The sequence below is a fragment of the Epinephelus lanceolatus genome, chromosome 11 (assembly GCF_041903045.1).
Source record: "Epinephelus lanceolatus isolate andai-2023 chromosome 11, ASM4190304v1, whole genome shotgun sequence".
NCBI classification, from domain to species: Eukaryota; Metazoa; Chordata; class Actinopteri; order Perciformes; family Serranidae; genus Epinephelus; species Epinephelus lanceolatus.
Window position 1 is genome coordinate 35,962,469 of NC_135744.1, and position 25,472 is coordinate 35,987,940.

At 40.5% G+C, this 25,472-nt stretch overlaps 1 protein-coding gene across 1 annotated transcript in view; it reads left to right on the forward strand.

Moving 5' to 3' along the window:
• The window catches only part of stk32a (serine/threonine kinase 32A), a 92,728-nt gene that overhangs the window by 11,367 nt on the left and 55,889 nt on the right, over nt 1-25,472 (forward strand). Inside the window, exons 4-5 of the mRNA XM_033633613.2 lie at nt 815-966; nt 19,447-19,620. Of these exons, the coding sequence (XP_033489504.1) occupies nt 815-966; nt 19,447-19,620 (326 nt within the window). The remainder of the gene's footprint in view (nt 1-814; nt 967-19,446; nt 19,621-25,472) is intronic.

Sequence of the window (25,472 nt, forward strand, 5' to 3'; positions counted from 1 at the left end):
GATGTAAACACGCAATGACATCCACGCAGACTGAAGCAGGTGTTAAGTTCTGCGTATTGATGCGTCACATCAGAGTCATGATGCAAATACAATGAGTGCTGTTAAAAAGGATTTTAAAGCAGCGTTTTAAAGAACTGACTACATCCCCTACTGACACGCATCAGCAATTCTAATGACTGCCAACGTGACGTTTCCCATCTCTAAAATGCAAAACATACTGGTGTGAAAAGTTTAACGTCTTAAGAGGGGATTAAATTCCTGATCGCAAAGATTAAAGAGAAATCCTGAAGTTTCCTCCCAGCCTTGTTGGATGGACAACATTTCTGGTTATTGCACTATAACACTTCATGTGTCACAAGCAATAAAGCTTTAGGCGAACATGGGTGATGGAAAACACATGGCTCTAGTGCAACATTTTGCGAAAGAACACAGTTTGTCAAAGTGTCCAACAGAGTATCAGCACAACAATTATTCTGTTATTCTATTCTCATTTATCTTTCGAGACATCTTTAAAAGTATGCAGATTAGCAACTGATAATATAAGGACAAAACATGGAGGAATGGTGCATGTCTTTACTTTGTGGCTACATCTTTTAAATTACATAACTCTGCCCGAGAGGAAAGGCGATATTTAACATGTGTTATCCTGCTGTTTATCTTGTAGCTTATTTTATAGCTGGCAGAGAGCAAAATATGACAGACTTGAAAGCACTGAGGCAGACGACAGAGATGTACAAGCAGAACACAGACAAAGCATTCACATCATTTGACCACAGCGCTGAAGGAATTTACCCCTATGTGATCTTATCATCAGGTCTGCATTGTACAGAAGAAGGACACTAAGAAGATGTACGCCATGAAGTACATGAACAAGCTGAAATGTGTGGAACGGAACGAAGTGAGGAATGTCTTGAAAGAGCTGCAGATAATGCAGAACCTGGAACATCCTTTCCTGGTCAACTTCTGGTAAGCCACCATGCTTTAGCCAATACGTAGATGAATGTGTGGTTATACAGCGTTTGTCTGTGTACCAATTAAGTCTGAAGGTTTGCTGGGAGTGGCAAATGACCCTTGTCATTTGCCATTTGAGCTTCTTTTTGAATTCAAACTGACTTTCCACACATTTTTACTGATGAATTTTCTAAACGTTTCCATAACTTTTCCATATATTTTACCCCGTTTTCATGACTTTATTAAAGTAGTTGACAATGGGTAGGCTATATAGCAATGCATTCATACATTTTCTGTAACTGTATCCTGTTTGAACGTATGTGACACAGTAATAAATTGAGGTTGATTGGTAAAGGGCTGCCCCTGACTGAGAATTTTTCTAGTTGACCAATAGTCATCATTTAGGGCCATTAGTCGACTAGTAGCCTGCATGTTTACGATATTAATTTGATTTTTGAATTATATATTTTGGGCGGGGCAACACAATGGTTTGAGTTGAAGGTGTGAGAAAGAATACTATCAGTAACATTGTTAACACTGTGCTACATTACAGAGAAATACAAAACTGTACTAATGAACCTTCATTAATATAGGCCTATATTTTATCTACAAGTGCACGTCATACACTGAGCGAGCCGCCTGTTAATGACGCTGTCAGCAAAGCAATAATGATTGTGCTAAGTGGCTAATGGGCATGTAGCTACTGACATGTTTCAGATGATACATCATGTTTGTAGTCGACCAATGAAGATGAGTTTACATATCACCTTGGGTTCGTCCTTCACCTTCTCAAAATGATCCCACACTTTGGATTTCCTGCCCGACATGTTATTAACTAGCCTGTGGAATAACCGCAGGTACCAGCCCTGGAAATTAGGCGCTACTCTTGTGCCTTTTTTGTGCAAACTTTCTAGAGCGCAGCAGCAGGTTGTGTCTGAAGTTGCTAAGCATCCTTAACAAGCAGCATATAGCCTATTTATCTGAAATCCTGAGTGCAGAGCAGATCTTCTCCCAGCCGCTGTTTATAAGTGTGTAGGCCTATCGTCTGTGGGACAGATGTAAAGCTCTGGGTAGCCCTGCACTAACATGATCAACTTTTCCGTATTTATCAGACTGAATATTTACAGAAGAAGGGAAAGATATCTGTCGGCAGCGTTTGGTTTGTAACGTGACTCCTGTCTGACTGCTGAGTCATATAGGTTTTGATTTATTTTGACAAAGTGCAGCTCCTAATAGAGTTTCAAATTTGCTTCTTTTTTTTCTGCGACTAAGCGACCGATGAAACCTTGCTGACTAATAACCTTTCTGGTCGACTAACGTTTGGTCGACTATTAGGGGGCAGCCCTAGATTGGCGTCACGTCACTCCAGTCCTCCCCCTCCAGTTGGATCACTGACCCAACACACTGGCTGGATATTGCTTATTTGGACATCAACCTACACATATAGATAGTCTATGAGTATCACGTGATACTAGCGTCATTTTAACAGTTATGCAGTGCAGCACTAGATTTTGGTTTATTACAAGGAACGTATCTTGCTTCACATTTGAAATGTTTCGTGATTTTCATAAACATATTTTAAATAATAGCCAGAGGATTTATATTCAAAACCATTAATTCCAAAGTTTCCAGGCCTAGATAACATTTTCTTTCTAATTTCATAACTTTTCCAGAAATGTCACGATCATGGGATTCCCAGTTCAGACTGCCTTAAATTTAGAACTGAGTCACTTTGACAAAATATATTCCATTTTTAAAATATGTATACAAAAAGCTGCTGTGTAAAAATTAAAGCACACTTGATGATTTCCACTTCAGCAGGTCGTCTCCACAAAGGCTTGTATTTAACACTGGTTATTAGCATCAGCCATATCAGCCATGTGAATGATTTTGTAGTGCACTCTGTGTCACCCATCTGTTTTTATGGTGATTGTGTCGTGTCCATTAAATTAGTGAATGCACAGACACACAGAGAGGCCAGCGTCGGCCATTAAAGAAAGCTCTGGATAGAGTCTGCAGATGCATTCAGAAAGGTGTTGCCCACTGAGGAACACTCTCAAGCCTGCATCTGCGTCATCTCACCCTTTGATGTTGCTAAAAGGAAAATGTAGTTTGCTCACTGGTCCAAGCTCAACTTTTATGGGCGCAGCTCTCCTCTCTTGGCAGCTTCTTGTTCGCCTCGCCGCATTTGGGGGTCGAGGAAGTCTTTGCCTCAACACTGTACAAGCTCATTCAAACCACAAGCGCTAATCTAAGATGACTCATCAGGTACTTTCAGCGTCTCATTCATCATAATTTGAAAGCCTGAGCTTATTGAGCACCAGGAGTCGTACTTTTGAGATGTCTGATAAGTATGGCTTGTTAAGTTTCCGTCTGAAAGGCGTCATTAATTCTTGATAAGCACTCCCACTCTGCGATGCTTGAGAGGAAGCCACCCTGGTTTCTGACAAGCAGAAAGGCGGACAGGAGGGAATGTCTGCAAGGACACGCATAACCGCCACGGTTATGTAGTCCGGTTTTTACATTTTTTAAATTTATTTTTAGTCTTATTCGTCATTCCTCCTTTTGATTTACAGGTCCGCTACTTGCTCTTTTGGGTTGGGCTACTCCCTATATAAAGCTCTGGATATGTGAGCAATGAAATGAGATATTAAAAGAGTAACCAGTGGCACCAAGAGGCTTTTCCCCATCTACCCTTTGTCCTCTGTCCTACTTCTCTATCCTCTTTTCACCTACTTCTCCTTTCCCCCACTTTAATTCCATATCATTTTAAAAGCTCTGGCAGAATCAATAGCTGTCTTTTAATCACAGCTTTGCGGGAAACTAAAATCCTCCCATGGTAGGAATGAATAAAAAAAAGCACAGTAAACAGACGATAGGAAAAGACAGCAAGGCGCAGGAGAAGGCAGAGTAGCTACAAAGCAGAGGGAGGAAAAACAACTGAGGTGGTGAACAGAGAAAGAGAGATGTGTAGCGTACAGACTCATCAGACAAACAATGCCAGTGCTTGCTTTCTTGCTTGATTGCATGCTGCGTTGGACAAAAAAAAAAAAAAAACCTTTGGAAGTTAATGCTTTTGGCAGCGTAAAGCCCCCTGGGTGGGGGTGATTTCCTCCAGAGATGTGCTTGGGTCAGCTCTCTCTCTCTGTCTGCTCACTGTGTTGAGTTGGCGTAAGTTATGATTGTCCTGAGGTAAGCGCTCAAGGTCAGAGATAGGGAGAGATACCTGCAGGCATATGAACCGCACTGAGCCAGCTACGTGCAGAAAACCGGCCTTTATTTTTCTCCTGTCTGCTGGCCCGTCCTCTCATCCTCCTCCTCTGTCCTCTGTCTTCTTCTCCTCTCTCACCTTCCTCCATCTCTTCCTCCACCTCTCCTTTTTTGCTCCTTCGCCACCTGCTTCTCTCCCCTTCCTCTCCTCTTGTTGTCACTGCACTTGCTAGTGGGCATGACCTCAGGTGTCTGTGCACTGTGTGAAGCCACGCAACAATGCATTTGGAAGACAAGAGCCAAAAAAAAAAAAAAATTATATTATATATATTTTCCCTCCATGCAAACGATCGCAGACTGATTTTGAAGAATCGTAACCTCTGGCATTAGGTGGGTGGTACGGTCAGTGTATTGATGTGCCAGCACCGGCGGGGCAGCCCGTTGTGCCTGCGCTGCACTAAGTCTCTCTGTGTAAGGGGAGCCCTTATTGGCACCTCGCTGCCTGAGATACACTCACACTATATCAGACAGACACAGAGAGAGGATGAGATTGCAGCCAGCATCAGATGCTGCTGTATTCAGCTTTCAGTCTTGCTGCCTCCTTAACTGCCGATTTTGCAGTTAATTTGTTTGTTAATGGAGGAAATGTCACAGAAGAAGAACTTCTTGAAACTACCTGGTCACTGTTTGGTGAGATCACAGTCTGGGTTAATGTGGTTTCTGTGAGTGGCACATTTGTTTTTAAGCAGAATGAAAACAGTGATGTTTAATAGCCACTGCAAAAACTGCCTGTGTAAGTTTTGATTAATTTTTATATTCCAGAACACCATCTGGCAGAACAGTTCGGATCTGGAGGGAAACAACTATAATTTTAGACATTGTCATACTGTAATCAAATAAACTGTAGGATTGCAATCATCTGTGGAGTGCTATGAGTCCCTCAGAACTTTTTGTCTTATCACTCTTTCCAGGAATTAGCTGGTCGCTCTGTGTTGAGACAGTGAGTGCTTAAAATTAAAATTAAAAAGAATTTCATGCTCATTTAATACCAACCTAAAAGACTGGCTAGGATTAAGGAAATGACAAAACTAGATCAATATCTTTTTATGTTCTTTCCCACAAACTAGGCCACAGAATAATTAATCATGTTCTTTGCCAGCTTTTTTTTCTTAATTTTTGATTGAGAAATCACAACTAAACCTGCTTTCTACAAATTCTGCAGGACACTTCGTTCCATGTCTGCCCTCTGGGACGTACTGTTTTGAAGGAACATGTTATTGTAGAAACAAAAAGCCGTTGCGCAACTGCCAAAGGAAAAAAATAAGTACATTAACAATAGTCTGAAAACATTGTGGAGTAAAAGCTTCACTACCTTCAGGGACTCCCTCTTCTTTTTTGTCTCAGTTATGCAATCTCACTAATGCATTTCATTTCTATGCAGAGCAAGACATCACTCAGTGTTATTCCCCGTTCATGTGCATTTCTTCACTCAGAAAACCCAAACAGAAATGACATAATGTCTCACAAAGGCAGCGCTTTTGTTAAGAAACTAAGAGAAGAATTCCTCCAAGCATCCTCACATAAAAGGTCTAGTACACCAGATACGCTGTATTGTACAAGCACTACAGTCTGCTTAGGTATACGGTGCATTTTAAATGAATTGCATGAGCTAAAATAAGCTTAATTCCAGAGTCTAATGTTACAAGTGAGCAATAGTAAGACCTGCTTGTACCAAAGGTACAAAATGTATCCTCGTGTAGCTGCAAAATGTGCACATTACAGCCTCGTTTTACTTTTACACTGCAGGCATTGCCAAACACTAGAAAGCAGCATGTCAGCATGTAAAGCATTTGGCCTGATGTCAAGGTGACCGACTGCGATGGACAGAATCAGGGGTGGTGAGAATTAGAAAACCTCCCAGTTAAGTACTATTACTGAGCTCAAATGTAACAATGATGGAAATAAAAACATAAATAAAAGCAAAAGTTTTAGTGTATGAGCTCATTCATTTCCAGAGCTTTCTGTAAGGGGTGTGTGTGTTTGCATGAGAGTGTATTTATGTGTGTGTGTTCTGAGGGAGCATTAGACACAGACTGATGGGAGCTGTCAGTCAGAAGTGTTGGGAGACAGGGTGGGAGGAAGGTCAGAGGGCTGTCGGCATCGATCCAACATGTCACAGTCTGAGTGCTTGGCTGGCTGTGTCCGTTTCAGCAAAGGGCTTTGGTCAGAGTGTGTGTGCGCATGTATGGATAGTATGTACGTCTAATCACTGTAATTGCAATACCTTGTGTTGGACGGCAAAGTCTCGATTAGCCATTTTATCACTCAGGTTTACTGATGTGGGTTTTCTGCTGTGGGCATTCAATAGATAGATAGTAATTAACAAAATCACTAAAGTTTAAATTGAGGAGGTTTAGTTAATTTACTTTATAAAAAGGTATTCAGGTTATGAATAATGAGCTACTGAAGGGAAATGCAATCCATTCTTGAGTCCAATAGTGCTACACTGAATGAATGTGTACAAGTAATATCCTCTTTTCAGAGAGGCAATACATTTAGGAATATTGCCAGTAGTGCCATTACTTTTAAAGAGGGGAAACCATTGAGGGCACTTGCTGTAATGTAATTGGAATTGGGAATTATTTTTCTTATAATATTAAGACCTGTCTTTCTTGATTTAAGGACAGTAATCTACTTTAGAAATAGAATAATTTGTGTGTTTGAAGAAATAGTATTAAATTAACTATACAGCCTTACATGTCACAACTGTTAGCGTTGAAACAGAGAAGGGGAAGTCTTTTTTTGAAAGGACATGTCAGCAATAGTTTCTCAGCCCCTATGGTTTCTGGAGACTTCCATTACTGATGTGGCCGGGGGAATCTGTGCCTCTAAAAGCTCCACGCAGGATGCTCTCCCATCAGACTGACTGCCTGGAGGCCAACAAGAGGTCACATTGAAATGCATGTGTGGCGGAGCAGACACAGAAAGAAAGACAGAATGGGAAAAAGAGGAACACCTAGAGGACGAGAGGGAGAAAGGACAAGAGAGAACAGGCGAGAGAAAGAGAGACCAGATGCCAGCAAGGCTAATAAGTCGGGATAATTCCAACATAATGTACAGGTGCTAATCTGCAGACTGACTGCTGTTCTCTCCTCTCTTTACCCAAAATGTTGGCTGAGGCATCAGCTGCTAATGATGCTTGAGAACTTGCTGTCGCTGTCTGTCCTTTTCAGCCCATCACAGATGTAAAATGCAAATGGAGACATTCAACAATGCAGTGCTGTTGTCAAAATGAAGCTCACCGGTTGGCTGATTGTTTTCCACTTCATTCATGCACATCTGTTTCCACTTTTCTGTCTGCCATCTCTGTTCTTCTGCATGTTATTTTGTTGTTTATACTGGTTATTAGTTAGAACATCACCACCTGGGCAGAAGGTGTAGCATGAGGAGAAGCAGCTTCAGTGCTTTGTCTATGTCTGCACAGGAGGCTTTAGCCCTGTTTCCACCAAACACTTTCAGTATGGTACCTTTGGCTCTCAGGCAAGCTCAGGGGTTTTAGTGCTGCTGGAGCCCACAGGAACAACGCTCCACGACACTTTTTTTTCCTCCCTGTGAAGATATTTGCCACCCTGGTCAAAATTAGTCTATATAAACTTTTGAAGATCCACTCATTACTAAAAGTGTATGTCATATAAAAACTAAAGTAATGGTCAAAGTTGTCACAGTGAAATTTAAGGTGTGCTGATGGATTCATGTCATCTACTCATTGAGTAACATTACAAATTAACGTTCTACCTTAAAATTCGCTGGCAGAGTGACTGTCCGCAACTGACCAGTCAACAGACTGCAGTGTTCACAGCTCCACCTTTTAGCACCAGATCTGTGTGCTAGGTACCCCAACAGACAAAAAAATGAGGGACAGTACGGAACAGCTCCATTGGTACCATCCACAACTTTTCACAGTGTAAATGGGAAAAAAAGGCTAACTGCTCAGTGGAAACAGGGCTTTTCAGGCACCTGTACTGACTGTAGCTTTCAGGTATAGTTTAAAACTTTTGAAGTGGGGTTTATATGAGGTACTTTTCCACAGTCAGTGTATTACAGATACCTTAAGTACGTGGCCATCAGCGCAGCCACAGTTTGGAGACACAAGCAGGAGTGCCGACACAGAAGCTATGCAATTTACTGCTGTGGATGGGGGTTGGCAGCAAAACATAATTTAGCCACAAAAAAAGTCCCATTTAAAAAGTCAAAATCAGTTTGAGTGTATGTTATATTGAGAATATTCTGCCTTTAGACAGCCCCTTTGCTGTGGCGCTACATTCTCTCAACCATAGGACTTATGTATTTATAAACGCAAACTGGGGGCATGCTGCTGACTGGCATCTGCTGTCGGTAATACACTGACTATAACCACACTTCAAAAAAGTCTAAGCTATCCCATTAATGCACAGCTTTGACATGATGCAGGCTCTTTTAAACCACATTAGTCATACACGTATATGTTGTCATATTAATGGTAACTCGGGTAACTTCTGTGACCCATCGCCTACCTGTGACGAACAACTTAATGGGAACCATCTCTAATTCATTTTGACAGCAGTGGCAGCAGGCCAGAAGAGACTTCATCCATATTCAAACGCCTTCTAAATACTGTAGCCATGTCAGAGAGACAGAGAGAGACAGCAAGAGAGAGAGAAAGAGACAGAGAGAGCACCTTCTTTAGGAAGAAATTAGGCTTTATTGTCATAAGAGACCAATTTACACTTTAAGTAGAGTGGTGATATTGCTGAAAGAGCATGAAATAGAAAGCTGAATTAGCACCAGGTCAGTCAGTCCCTGAGGGGTGATGCTGATTTGCAGCTATAATATAAAACACACAGTATAGCACAAGAAATTATTAATAAGTGCAATAATGTGCACTTATACACATCAAGTGACAAAGCAGTAACAAACATGAGTTGTTCATTTGTGGATGTACAGGATACAAGTTTCAGCTGTACTGAAGGTGTGTGTGTGTGTGTGTGTGTGTGTGTGTGTGTGCTTGCAGGTGTGTAGGCTGAAATCTGTGAGTATGTGCGTTATATTTTGGATTTTTTAAGACTTATAAAGGTTTCAGTGACTGTCTGGTCTTAAGTAAAAGGCAGCTGGCTCATACAACAGGCTGCTAGGTGGCAATAAGTACGCCTGGGTACATGTGCATGTGTCTCTGTGTGTGCACATTACGGTAATCAGAGTGTACTTTACATGCATTACTATGTTTATCACCACCTCAGGCTGTTGACCCTCTGTATTGCGTCTTTGTTCCTGGGCAACCATGTGAGAGATTGCAGTGAGTCAGTCAGTCTTGTTTGCTCAGAAGACAGAACAACTCCCCCCCCCCCCCCCCCCCAACCCCAACAATGACAGCAAAGCCCTTTCTTTTTTTAACACCTTGGTCATCTGATGGAAAGACTTGTGGGACAGAAAACACGTAAACCTCGGCCAAGCATGAGAGCTGGTTTTCTACTTGATTGAACTGGTTTCACAGAGGACTCAAGTGTGCCATCGATTGTTTTGATGGACTTGCTGTACCACCCTAACACCAACCCCCCCAATCACACAGCAGTATGATAAAGTAATAATGCATTGAATTTTCATAGATTTTCTACATTACATTTGCTTTTCTTATAGCTTTGTGACAGGTGGGTTTAAAGTGAAAATCCTGCAGTGCATAGACGGTGATAAATTAAACACTGACAGCAGTTTGGCTGGTCTGAGAAGCGATTATTGGTCAGTGCAGAGCAACATTGAGCATTTGGTACGAGATATTGCAGCACAGCAGCTGGGTCACAAACTGTCTTACAGCTAAGAGGCACACTAAAATATGTTTCTGAAAACATCTGAGGTGAGAAATAGGCAATGCAGTAACAGTATCTTGATTGACAGTCCATGAGATGTGACTGACATGACTGACAGCTGCATTAGAGACTCCTTGGCTCTGATTGTTTTTGGTTGTTCTCAGTGCACCACAGTATATTCTAGCAAATACTATTAGAGGCAATAGGAGGAGAAGGGATATGTTTTTTTCACAGACTAAAACTTCTTTCCCACTGCATAACAAACCCACTAACACCTGCTAACATCTGGCTTTTTAATGCAATGGAAAAGGGTTTAATTGGTACTACACTCACACATACACATGACTCTGCAGTAGCCACGGGTATTTATCACCTACAGCTATGATCGGCATTGATGGGAATTCAACACCTGAGTGCACAAGCTAAGTTTCACTCCTTTATCGGCAAGATGACACAATGACCCATCACCACAAAATACCGTCTGCCTTAGCACTTGAACATCGATCCAAGGTGGTCTACACCGAGTTTGAGAGAGACTGAATAAATAAGCGATAAGAGATATATAAAAGTTAATAACCACCTTAACATTTTCACTGGCCTCTATGCTCCCCTCTACTGTTTACTGACCTGGTCTGTCCGTGCCTTCAACTGTAACACATTACAAAAAAACAAACAAACAAAAAAACATGTTTAAAAACCTGCGTACATGCGCTAATTTTGGTGGAAAATGGGTATTTCTGTCTCATTCAACACTTGGTTGATGTAGTGGCTCAGTCCATAGGGACTTGGGTTGGGAACCGGAGGGTCGCCTGTTCAAGTCCCCGTCTGGACCAAAATATTGAGCATGGAGAGGTGCCAGTTCACCTCCTGGGCACTGCCGAGGGCACTGTCGAGGTGCCCTTGAGCAAGGCACCAAACCCCCCAACCGCTCGGGGCGCCTCAACAAGGGCAGCCCTCTCACTCTGACATCTCTCCACTTTGTGCGTGTATAGGTCCTGTTTGTGCATGTGTGTGTCTTTTGGACCTGTGTGTAATTGACAAGCAAGAGTGAAAACATTGAATTTCCCCTCAGGGGATTAATAAAGTAAATAAACTAAACTAACAGTTATGGTAGACATGACAAACCCCTATTTTGATAAAAGCTACTAACTGTAGCTTTAGCTATCAGCCGATAACGATCAGACTCTATTCTGCCACATTTTAGCAGATTTAAATAAATAATTACATAATTAAATCGTGACACTAATCAGCGGTGGTACCGTGGTTCGCACTGTCGCCTCATAGCAAGAATCAAATTTGAATCCAAGTTCGGATCCTTCTGTGAAAACCCTCTGTGTAGAGTTTGCATGCAATGTGGTTTCCTCCAGGTTCTCCTGCTATGGCAAGGCGTTTTCTACATTTAATTGCTAAGTTTGACTATCGGCAGTTACCATTATAGATATCAACAACACCATTTTGACTAGTCGTAATGTCATTGTGACTAGTATGAATTTTAATTGAAGATATAACGTCATTCTGACTGGTCAGTTACAGATATCTGTAATTAGATTTTGACTAGTAAAAACTCTAATTACAGATATCTGTAATTAAGTTTTGACTAGTAAGATTCAAACTACTTTTGCCATTCATGTGTATGGGGTTTCTCATTATAGATATCTCCAATGTAGTTGCGGATATCTGCAACTGAATTGGAGATATCTATAATTCCAGTTTGAGATATCTACAACGTCATTTTGACTAGTCACAAGTCAAGTTCAAGATATCTACAACTTCATTCTGACTATCTGAAAGTTAATTCAAGATATCTAGAAAGGACCATGTAGATATCTTCAATTGATGATAATTAAAGATATCTTGAACTTGAATTATGACTAGTCAAAATGACGTTGTAGATATCTCTAGTTTGTAGTTTGTATTTGTTATGTGTTATGTATGTCTATAATGTAATGGAGTGTAATGTTGTCTTATGTTATATGTATATGTTTGTCTAGGGACCCCATTGAAAATGAGATGCTACATCTCAAGGGGCTATCCTTTAATAAATTCAAATTCAAATTCAAATTCAAACTGGAATAAGGGATATCTCCAATTCAGTTGCAGATATCCGCAATAAGAACTGCAGATATCCGCAACTACATTGGAGATATCTATAATGACAAACCCCATACACATGAATGGCAAAAATAGCTTGAATCTTACTAGATATCTTAAATTAGAGTTTTGACTAGGCAAAATCTAATTACAGGCAAAATTATGTTGCAGATATCAGTAATAAATATCCAGTCTAGCTATTAAATGTTAAAACGGCTTGCCATACTCTGGCTTCCTCCGGCTAGCTGCTCTTTAGTATGCTTGCTAGTTGTGTTAGCAGTTGTGTCCATACAGCTGGAGATATTGCTGTCAGCATGATTAAACACTTCGCTTTCCATAGGGCAAAATCATGGATGTCACATAACACTTCGTTCAACTTGACATAAATAAGTTATAGAGCATTAGCACACTGTAACTAAAACAACCACCACTTCCTGCACCGATGAGGTAGTCCTCGTTGGGGATGCATCACAATGCGCCTTGGTGGTCGTTTAGACTTGTTTTTAGTGCTGATCAGATCACCCAAAACTCATGTTACTATCAGGTCTAAACAGGCTCCATGTGTCAACCCTGTGATAGTCCAGTGGCCTGTCCACGGTGTATATAGCCTCATGCCCAATGTCAGCTAGGATAGGCTCCAGCCCCCCACAACCCTGTACCAGGATAAGTGGTTACAGACAATGACTAATCTTTAACAGAATAATAGTTAAATAACCAAAATGAATAATTAATGATTAAAGTGGAAGATGAGGTTGAATATGATGCAATTAAAGATTAAAGTCTGGAAAGAGTCATTAAACTTACTGTACTAGCAGAACTCCTCTCATTCATCATGCACATTATGTACTGTTGCAATTATATAAGTAAACAGCAGTTTTCCTGGATGAAGCCGATGTTTGTCTTCCAAGAAAAAGAGCAATTAACGTCCAGTTAGTGTCCCCTCAGTGCTTGTGACAGCACCTTAACAACTTCTGCTTGGTTTGAGGTATTTACTGTGTGTGTGTGTGTGTGTGTGTGTGTGTGTGAGAGAGAGAGAGTAACAGACCTGGAAAGAGACGGCTAAAGAGAGAGAATAAGAGACAAAGAGAGTTAATCAAATGATTAATAGACGGAGTTATATGGAGTCCATCCAGCAAACACACACGCTGTGTCTAGCTCACACTTTAAACAACTGAGGAGCTTGTTTTTCTTGTCTTGGTTTATAGTTTGCAGCTAGCATTGTTTTCAGCTTTGGCCATCATATTCGAGGGTCATGAATATTTTACATGTCTTCAGATTTGCATTTAAAATAAAAAATTATACATATTTTTGCATACTGTATTTTTTTGGTTACCTTTCATGAATGTTTATTTCCTTTTTCCATGTTTTGCCCATGATAATATTCTCATTACATTCTCTCTTGTGGCCGTATATGCAGTTTGTAATAAGTTATTTCTATCATAAAATGAAAGCTTCAAACTAATAACAACTCTCCCTGACTCTTGAGAGAAATTCCAGCTTTTTCAAGTTTGGGGCTGATTAATTCTTCACATATCCAAACATGTACACAGAACCAGAGCAGAAGCAGTGTGGATAATCAGGGAGGGATGTTTTGACCACGTATGAACTCAGTCAGAGTCCTGTTGGTCCCAAAAAGTACAAATCCTGAATCAAAGTGAAGCATTGCTTTGATATTTAAGAGAATGTGATGCTAATATGACACCTGTTTGATCTGTGCTTCCACTTTCTGTGCCAGACTCAAGTGTCATATCATTTTCCAACACACTCTCTCTCGCTCATATGCATGCACTGATCCACTCTGGTGGTTCATTTATCTCCCGCTTACATCTAATGGCAGCAGCTGGAACTTTGATTTTTTTTTTTTCTCAGATTCAAGTCTTTGTACACTCTCCATGGAAATCCCCTCATTTTAGAATATGTTGCTTTAAAGTAATTTTGTCTCCTCATTTATAAAGCTCTACTCTCTTACTGATGGGATCGTAACATTTAGAATATAGCAGGCGTCTTTTATTTTGACCACATGAAGTAAACCTTGCTGTATCTGAGATTCGTTAGGAGTTTGTGTGGGTATCTGTGGCAAAGACACTCAGATACATATATAAACTTTGCTAAAAACTTTGAAGGACCTTGGTGTCCGCAGGCGTGGCCAAGTCATTTCTGCTTGTCTGAGTGATTGATAGCATTGCAGCTGGGCCCATCCATTCAGCTGTACTGTATTATAAGCTAAGTGGGAAGGGCTGGCCTCTTCTCATTTCTTTTCCCCCCCTAAAACTTAACTTCATGAGAACTGTTTGTTGATTGTGCATCTGGGTGTTCAGAACAGAGTCACTCATTCAAATTCAAGATGTCACATTGAATTTTGCCAGTTTATTTTATAAAAATACATCATAATATTTAATGCATCTTTTATCTGAAACTGAGAAGGAAGGAGATTGCTGTATCGTCATGCACCTCTTTGTGACTTTGCCAAATGTGTGTGCATCTTCAGGACAAGTATCTAACAGATAGTCTTTCCACACTCAGAGGCCATCGGCAATCAGATGTTAAGTGGTCTCAGCATTATCTGAGCCTTAGCAGACAGTTTTGAGTCAGCTCAATCAATCTACATCCATCCAGTGCAGAAAAGCACCACCTCCAGTTTATTGGAGAAGGGCCCCGAGGAGGGGAGTTCACCAACGTGGCAAAAAACTACCCCCGGACATTGAGCAATGAGTTTGAGCCAAGATGGTGCTTACAAAGACAGATCTGCCTCTGGAGTAAAAAAGAAAAAAAAAAACCTGCTCAATGGGTAACTTTGGTATTTTTCATACTAAACCCTATTTCCCCTATTTTTCAGACCTAGAGTTCACTTGCTTTGGTCCGTATCAGGGACTAATTTTGTAACAAAGTTGCACAATTGCCTAGAGTTGGTTGGTGTTCTCACAGTAGCATTTACAAGTGGACCAAATAAAACGCCTTGCGGGGGGCAAAATCGAGGAAGTAAACCAAATGTTGAAGAAGAGTACACTTACAAGATAAATGTGACACTTTCTAATGTCACAGTGGAGGGACAACTACGTGGGTTGATTTTAGCGCTGCTCATCGTGGACTATATTGCTGTCATTGTTCATTTTAGTCAAACCATACAGTTTGAAAACGAGGCGCGGCTCCAACTAGAAAACAATGTTTTGATGCATTGGATGTGCTGAATGTGCATATTAAGGCAGTACAGGAGGAGGTGCACATTAATAATCCTCCAGGACTGTAACATGCTCATGTTTAACCCAAACAATGTGTCATGTGACTGCAGTTGGTTCGGATCGAGGTCAAAACACATTCTCACCTCAAACGAACCGCACGAGAGTTCATTTGTAACCGGACCGAGACCACCTCTTCAAGAATGTTTGGTCCGCTTGTTTTGGTGCACACCTGAGTGTGATTGCTATGTTCACACCTGCCCAACCGCACTTAGGGGGCAAAAATACTTGAGTGCCATTGAACTGAACCAAACAGGGCAGGTGTGAAAGCACCCTAAAATTACTGTTCATTTAAACGGGGTCTGGTGGGTTGGTGATAGTGGGTTCAGGGCTTGCATTTTTTTTCCTTAAAAACAGGTCTATCATTGTAGGGATGTTTTCCATAATAATACTTAAACAAGCCCTTTTAATGAACATAAATTGATGGTGCCTAAGTCCCAAGTGGTTTCACTGCAGTCTGTTTTGCTGCTGCTGGCTGCAGCGCTCTCACTCAATACTGGACCAGATTCAAAAACCGTTGTTCCCATTAGTCACTTAGACACAAAAACATAGGATAACAGGATCCAGGTTGGAAAATCCTAAAGTGTTCCTTTAAATTTGAAACTCAGATTCAAATTCCAGATTCCAGATTCACAAACCCAGATCAGCAACATGTTGAAGGACTTGAGAGGGGTGGTAGTGTGGTATTTTCCAGAAAATCTGTAGAACGTTGTGTTGCAGACACTACACAGAGCAACACTTTAGGCAAGCCAAAAAAAAAGTTGGCTGCTGCAATTATTTTTAATATTTTTTTTGCATGAATAAGTTTCTTGTGGGAGAGAAACTAATTATCTCATCGTTTTGAGGGGAGGGAAAAAAGCGTGGCCCCAGTGGGACTCTCAGCATGTAAAATCAATGATGATTTGTGCAACAGCTTCTCAAATGGTGATGCAGCAGGCCGCATGCTGATAAAGACTTGCTGTGCATGACAGTGCTTGATGGATGGATGAATAGATGGATGGCCACAAGTAGCACTGCCACCCAGAACATTACTCACACACAAACAGAGGACTGAGGCAAATGCAAACAAATACTATACAGTATATAGAGAATATAAGAATATTTCAATCCTGAATAAAGGAAGTGACATTTTTGCCACTTTCCTTGCTGGAGACAGGGAAGCAGACAGTTCAGTTTTCCCTGCCAAATCTATAAACCACATACTGACATAAGGAAAAATGGTCTGCTTTAATGAAATGGCAAGACACTCACCAGTCTCATGAAAATCCTGTTAACCCTAAATAGAGAGAAACGCGGGGCAGCGAGCCATCTGAGCGGACAATGTTGCTGAGTAGATGCAGAACTTTGCTCAATAAATGACATAAGCGTTTCATACTGCCAGTGGTGAAGGAAAAAAAGAGGTACAAATGCTCAGTGACACTGTGCATGTCACTCCATGTCACATTAAAAAAAAAAAGGCCAGGATAATCTGTTTGATGATCACTAATGTAATCACAACAGAGATTACTGGTGTGTTTTGTCTGTTGTAACTGTCCTCATTTGCTTTTTGCTCTAGAAACCAGAGAGCAATTGGATGCAACTCTGATGGTGATTGCATCCTAAGTGTATTTTTAAATATGCGGATGGTGTATTGTATTTTATCTTAGTTTATAATGCTCTTCAGTAAACAACCTGGAATATTTCGGTGCACAGTTTTGGTCTTTTTTTCTCAGATAATTTGCATGGTGAAATCTTTTTAATTAACAAGAATGTTAGGAATTAAACTGGTAATAAATGAGGGCCCAAAACCTTATTTTGTAGTAGGTAACAAAAATTTAAAAAAAAAAAAAAAAAAACTAGAATAAGTGCCTTGCAGTAAGCTTCCTCATACCAGTCAAGTTGCAGTTACAGTCTACATCCATCTCTATGAAAATACAGATGCTTCACACACATTTCACCCCCGGCAGCACAGAAGATCTATACAATCAGCACAGTGTCAAGGTGGGCACCCGAGATTAGAGTCACCTTTTCAGCATCTGACAAGATGTCTGTGCTTTTGTTCGTGAGTTACAATGTTGAATAGTGGCCAGAAAAGTGCATTAAAATAAGAACATTAAAATGTCACAGTGAAGCTGACCTTCGACATTTTGGATATACAGTGTTATCACTTTATCATTTTTAGACATTTGAGTGAAACTGTGTCATAGTTAGCGTATGAGTTCTTGATTTATGGCCAACATGTTTTGGGAGGTCAGTGACCTTTATGTCTGATCTTCGACGACCGAACTCCAATCAGTTTATTGTCTAGTCAAAGTGGATGTTTGTGCCACATTGGAGGAAATTCCCTTGTTATGTTCTTGAGATGTTGCGTTTATTAGAATGGGGTGGACCCACACACATATAGATGATTGTAGTGTTGTCACGGTACCAAAATTGGGACCCAAAGTACGATACCAGTGAAAGTGTCACGGTTCTGAGTAGTATCAGGATACCACAACAAAAATGAGGCAGATGTGCCTTTCGTCATTTATAAAAAGATAAATCACTTTTCTATAATACATCAATGATATTTCAATGGAATAAATTACTTATTGACTTATTCATACTTCAAAAACAGCATCAGTAAGTGATGAACATAGGGGGGATCAAAATAAAATAAATAAATAAAATAAAAATCAACGAGCCACCCTCCTCCCCTGACAAGCAAAGAACAGTCCCTTCATAAGTAAAGAACAGTCCCTGAAGTGCGGTGAGGTTTGTGGGCCGTTACTGACACAAAGAGAGAAATGTGAAAGGCTCATTTCTCCTCTGACACGTCACATACCTGTGTGCCGCCACAGCTCGGCTGTTCAGGTACTTCTGGGCAGTCATGACACCAACGAAGAAGAAATTATTGGACATGGAGCCAGGCTTCTTGGTCGCTGGTAAGCTGTTATCTTGCGCCGCGGAGCACTATGGCCGAGGTATTTGACAGGAATACTGTCTGTGACCCCCGTTCAACATTATGGTATCATATGTACCGTCGTGTTTAAGTACCGCGGTCTACCGTTGGTACCAGTATACCGTGCAACACTAGATGGTTGGACGACAAAATAATGCCTCTGGCCATGGCTACCATTGCCGTGGAGGCATAAAACCTAGACAATAAAAATAATCACTGTACAGCTTAAAAAGGAGAGAAGGAAGAAAAAGACAACACAGAAGAATAATATCTTACAGTTTACAAGGCATATTTCTAGGCTGCCATAAACATGTTCAAATAGGAACACCATGTTACCTGCCTTCCAACTATCATAGCCACTTGTGTACAAGATATTGAGGGATTTTCTTAGCTTGTTAGTCTTCAAGACAGGATAATGAGTATTTCCACAGGCATGACTCAGCCAACGTGCTCACCCCATGCAATATGAGTAAGTGTGATGAGTGTTTTTCTTCTGCTTCTTGTAAGTCATACAGAGTAGAGCAGCATCAACCCTCAGAGACCCTGGGAGGCTCTGGACGTAAATTTTTTTGTATTTCTTAAAGATCACGGGGTTTGAATACTGATGGGTAGTTTTTTTTTAAGCGTTTTTTCTTGTCAAACCCTTTGTATGGAGGACTTGCACACTGTCTTATAAACGTTGATTTGCCTGAGGAGCACAAGGCTAACATGAATTAAATTTGTGCTTGTCATCGTCTTTTCTTGCTGAAGGGTAAAACTCTTGTATCTTCAGCGTTGGAGCAATATGAAAAGTCAGAAAAACAACATTCTGCTCAGTAAGACATTCATCTTATTCTTGTGGAAACCCTTGTTGTACACCGATTGATGGTAAATATGTGACACCATTGTCTTCCTCTTCCACCCTTTATTTCCCTCCTTCTCTGTTCTCCTGCTACCTCCACATCTCCATATTTACCCTGGCTTCAAACCTGTCTCCGCCAACAATGTCCTTTCTTATTTCTCATTCTTTCTGTCATCACTGTTATTTTCACTTTTGTTTCTGATTTCTTCTCCCCCTTCATTCTGATCACACATCTCTCTCTCCCTTGTATGCATCTACCCATTTCCATTTCATCCTCTTTTCTTCTCCACCACCTGTCTTCGCCACCACCTTCGGTCTTGTCACTATTCACTACTAACGACCTGTCTACCCCTGCAGGTATTCCTTCCAGGATGAGGAGGACATGTTTATGGTGGTGGACCTGCTCTTGGGAGGAGACCTGCGCTATCACCTCCAGCAGAACGTCCATTTCTCAGAGAGCACTGTCAAACTGTACGTCTGTGAATTGGCCCTTGCCCTGGGATACCTCCGCAGCAAGCGTATCATACACAGGTGAGATGGTTTCTCTTCATTTCTTGCATCTGAAACATTTGTTTGTATTTATTATATTGCAGTTATTTATTAATAATGGTTAATTATGCCGGGAAGTGTTTGCTGCCCTCTCTATCGATACAAATAACTCTTTGAAATAGTCTTTGACTGGTTACCCCATTATTTCTCTTCCTGCTACTGTACGCGTCCCTGTTCTGTCTCACTTGTTTTTCACCACCTAGTTTGAGCATTATCTACCCTGGTGTTCTTTTCTCCATGGCTGTCCACTTCAATATTATTTTCTAATATGACTGCTCCACCACTGTGCAGAAAGGTCAAGCTGTCTTGACATGGAGGTCACACCTGACACAACAGTTTACCCTGAGCTGCAGACTATGCCCATCATGAAATGCAACAGTTCTGTCCCCACTGCTGTTTCAATGCCTTATTTCATTTGTAAAATGCAGGTTAAGTGCTTTTTAGGCAGAAATATCTGCTGCTATAGCAGAGCCATCGACTCACATGGCCAAGAAAGACATGGCTGTGGCCCAACTTTATTATTTTAAGTTGTTGAAGTGACTCAAGGAAATTGGGATATCCTGTTACAGCCAATGATGCTGCCAAAATACATAAATACATAAAGTGAGCAAAAAGTGAAAAATAATCCTGTCCCTTTCTTTCTAACTGGTATAACATGAACATATATTTTTCTAATTTATATAGGGACATTGCAGATAAAATACAAAACTACAGCAACCCTGTCTCATATTGTTTTCTCATTTGCTTTGCCAAATACATTTGGGAGGAAACATATTTACTGCCATTTTTTCCAGTCCTGCAGGTGTGTCATTGTTAAATTACACACAAGTAAAACGGAGGTTGTCAGTGTAGTTGCACGAAGGAAAGGATTTTGACACTGGAGTCGTGGGTTTGTGTTTAGTGTGACGTCCCATGTGCGCTTACAGTGGATTTATTTACCTCAGTGGCACACAAAACTAAGTCCTTATTTAAAACAGGGTTATATTAGAGACTTTTATTCCTAATTTCCACCTTTCCTCTTTTAATGCAAACTTAAAACTTCCCCCAGTTTCAACTTTATGAAATCAACATAATGTAAACTCCACAACACTAATTCCAGCTGTACAACAACAAAGTCATTTCATATTCACCAGTTTTTAGCTCTACTTTGACCTCAGTCTTCCCACTTGGTAGTGTTTCGTCAACCTGCCTTAAGATAATGTCAATAAATGTCAACCATTTATGCTTGTTTTCACATTAAAGTCATTCCCTTTTATTGGTGAGCTTTTGGTGAGTATAATATAAATGAATGTACTGATGGAATTTGGGTAGTGCAAATGTACATTAGAATTTATATATCCTTGTGAGACCCCAAGTCGTCATATGTGGACATCACATTTTGGCTTGCTGCACCTTATGCTTCATTCTACTAAACTTAGACCTGTTGTCCTCATTTGTGGACATGTTCGTGCCACGTAGCAGTATTAAGAGCACAATACACCAATCCATGCAAAAACAAGATAGGAGCCACTTCTGCCAAGTGAGTCTGCAGCCGATCCTGACACACAAGTGAACAAGGTCCATACCTGATCACATTTTATGGTTGAAACTGGTTTATGATTAATAATGTTTGTAGTTTGATATGGCAACACATTTGACCAATTTTAGCCACATTAACAAGCTAAGATCCTGTTAATTAGAAAGTACTTGTTTGCAGACATTGGGACTTTATTATCATCTCGTGTGAGGACATTAGGACTTAATTGTTGTTGACAGTGCTGAGCTTTTTATACTTATCAGGTCCTACTGATCCCAAATAGCTAGGGAAGAAATTAAAAATGCATACCAAACAATAGTTTGGATAGGGTGCGAATGCAGTGCAACAACCAGAGGCAATGCAATGCAGCAGAGCAACCATGTAGGTGTTTTACATTTTACATTGAGATAAATCAATCAAATCAATGCATCATATAGTTAAAACAATCCAGTTAATTAATTCTCACACTTCCAAAGCCTGCATAGCCAACTGAATTATGACTTGGCAAAACTCAATACCCCCACAGTAAGCTGACAGGCAACCAAACGCTAAAAAGATGGAGTCTGTAGCAGGTAAAAAAGCCCACTTCAATCCGCCTACGTGATGCATCACGCCTGTGCCCCATGCATTTCATCTGGAACACTAATAAAGGCAACCAGAGCAGAACATAATGCATACTCTTTGTCTTCTAATAACTCTTACAGTACTGTAAGTGCATACATTTTTAGCAGGGACAACCTGAGTAGGGCTTTGCTCCAATATGTGAGGCACTATGATGTCCGTAGTCCATCCATTGTTCTGACTTACTCCTCCACTCTGGTGACTGAGCACAGAGGTAAACACGGAGAGAGAGGCCTTCTCAGATCATGACTAATAGGAAGCATCACTGCAACAGAGAACACTAATTCTTCAACACCCCCAGATGACAAATTACGCCATTTAACGTAAAGCAGACCACTTGCTCTTGTCCACGCTGTTATACCTCCACAGGAAAGACAGAGAGAGAGAGAATTAAATGAGACAGATTATTAATTTGCTTATTCATTGAGACCACTGAGGGATATGAATATTTAAATTATGTTTTCTATTTTAGTGCTGGAGAGGACAGACTTGCCACTTGATGTGCAGGTGTTGGGGGCGTTTGTTTAGACGGAATCAACATCTTTTCAATCTGCATTCATTAGCTTCAAATAGGAAGAGAAGCTGAAAGTAACTCTCAGCTCATCTCCATGGAAATTGAATATATAATTTCCTCCCTCAGATGTGGACGCGCTGACTTTGGTGCAGGGAGCGAATACACTTAAAGCCTTCTATGTGTGTAAATGCAGGATGTACACATTCTCCTTCCGTTGGTCTTTGATGAATTTGATGATAATGAGGGTAGTAATGATGATAATGACATTAATCGCATGCAATGTAACAACACGGTAATTATGCTATTTACATGTTTAACTATGACCTCAAAAGAATGTGCTTGGTAGTAGTTTGGTTCAATATGATGACGAGATGTCCAAATGAGTCCATCTAGGCTTTATAGACCCTTTTAGGGCCGATGTCACAATGACATCAGTTAACTGGAGGCAAAACACAACTTGCCACCACAGGGCTGTAGGCTACATAGTAGACCTAAAATGTCGTCTTGTTGTGTTATTGGGTGCCAGGATAGAAGGAGTCATGGCTCAAAACTTAAATTTTATCGCATACCAGCTGTTACTGCCCGTCAACAAAAATGAAGACAACTATGGAGAAATGCTTTGAGACGAAAAGACTGGACGGAGGCGACGGAGCTCGCATGTGCAGCGCACACTTCATATCAGGTTAGGGAAAAGTATTTTCTGTTGTAGGGATGAATAACGTTATGTTTATTAAGGATTAAAATGTCCACCTAATCAAAAATTGGGGAGGTATTAAGAGGAATATTGGATTTCTCCATAATGCTACCTTTTTAGCGCATTAGCTAACGTTAGCTTCAATAGCAAAACAAACAGGAGGAAACTGTTCAAGTGTTGTCCTCCTTTGTAAGGTTGGCATAGGAATAAACCAGAAAGCCGGCCATCCCACCTTCAGCCTGTCAAATCATCCATCCACTGAGTGAGAGCATACAGGTTGGCCAGTCTGGTCCTGTTGGTCAGTGTTTACTTATTCAAGTTACACTCGCGGTCCCAGAGAATAAGTGACCTGACATGGTGCGCTCCTAAATTCAGTCTGACGCCCTACACTAAAATAAAAGCACTGTCTGTGGAAGACATGGAGACTATGTTTCTATATGAATTAACAAACTCTTAATCACAAATTCATTCCACTTGGTGCTCTGCTGCTCCGTCTCACCAGACAGAGTGCTGAGAGTGTACTCAGTCATTGCAACAGTGCGTTGCTCTGGATCACCAAGCAGTACATTCTGACAGTGCTCAGATTTTACTAACAGTCCAGTTTGTGCCAGAGTGTGCTGCAGCACTTGGAATGAGTATTTCCAAAAGCACCACTCGCATCATCTTCCTCCATTATCTAAAACAAGCCAACAGAAATTGCTAGCCAGCGCTAAATATTGTCTGTGGAGGAAAGTCTTGCCTCCAGCTAAGCCTCGTCCACCAAAAAACATCATACTTTTTACTAACAGTAAAAGGGTCTGTTCACAACAAGACAAATCCTTCCCACAAGAGCAGTCATCACACAAAATTTGACCATTCATGCGAACAAGGTAATGTTTTTTTCAAAATGTCTATGAGCACAACAGATTGTTTATAAGCCAGAAGACCATTTAAAGTAGATTGCTCTGTGATCCAGCCAAGGGCACTAACTTTTTTTTTACTATCAGCTTGACCTGTTGTATTCCCTCTTGACCTATCAGTAAATAAAGCTTAAGCCAGTTGTTTGCTATGAAAACGGCTGTTTGTCTAGTTTGTATTTGCAGCCATCTTACTCTACAACACTAACAATTGTACAGACTCACTTGCTAACATTAGCTTGCCACCCGAGTAAGGCAGTGGAGGCACCACAGGCGAGTAGAGCAAGGGCAAGTGTACAACCATTGACAAGGGCTTTCAGGATCTCATGATAAAGCTGGAGCCATGATATAAAATTACAAGTCACACCACTTTCTTAAAATGCATAGTGCCACTGTACAACAAAATACGTAGAAACACTAGCCACACATACTTATGACACAGTCACAGCTCACTGTATTTCATACTCATGGGAGGTTGACAATAATGTACGGTGTACTAAGGTACTGAGAGGAAGCCACACAGCTGTCCATTTTGCAGAAAGCATCAGCAACACACTGGATGAATTTAACATCTCTCATGAAGTGGTTGTAGTTATATTGAGTTAATGATATATTTGGTAATGTTAAGTTATTGAACCCTTGTCAACATTTACTTTTATTTATTTCCATGATAAAAGTGACAGCCTTAAGACACCCTTATTAAACAAACACAAATAGTTAAAAAAAAAAAGATGTTACTAAGTGTAACCACAAAGTCCCTCAGAGTGTGTTTGTAACTCCAATTGTGTCACAGATCATTCAAGTAGTACCGGAAAATTCTTGATTGTGGTAGAGACAATGGCATACAAGACGGTGTCAGCAGCATAAAAACTAACATGACAATGCTCAATTGGAAAACAAATACTTATGTGAAGAGTAAACGGCAGGGGGCCTAATACTGAGCCTTGTGTGGTACTTTTTAAATAATTATTTGTGGACTTGATTTACAAATGCTGACAATAATTAAAGTCTATGTATCTCACCTAAGTTCAAGGCATTAGCACTGTGTTGTTGTTGTTGTTGCTGTTTTTTTAAAAAAAAAAACAGCAATTTTAGTTGAGGAATATGATTTAAAAGCTATGTGAGCATCATAGAATCTCAAAGTTTAGTCAAGGTCAGGTTATAGATCTTGGAGGGAGGGAGTTCTGTCTCCCTCTGTAACCATACTGGGATCCATAACACCATGATTGCAGCAGTGACACACACATCTCCGTGTTTAGTATTGCTAATTATTTTCAATAATGAGCTCCTGCACTGTATGCCACTGTATGGCAAATACGATCTATCTCAAGGGAATTGGGAGAGAGCAGCAATGAGGTTAACAACAGCAGTTCAGCTCATCTTGACAGAGCTTGGATGGAAAATAAAAGAGACGGCAGCATCGTCATGGGACATACAGGAGCCTCAGAGCATCAAGTATGACGCAAGGTAGAAGTTAATTTAATTCCACTGTGTTATTAAATGGAAACAGATTTAACTTGAAGCCTAGAAAGTAGGGACAATCTTGGAAGTGTTTATAATACTTATCTTGAAATAAAATGTTATTATCAACGA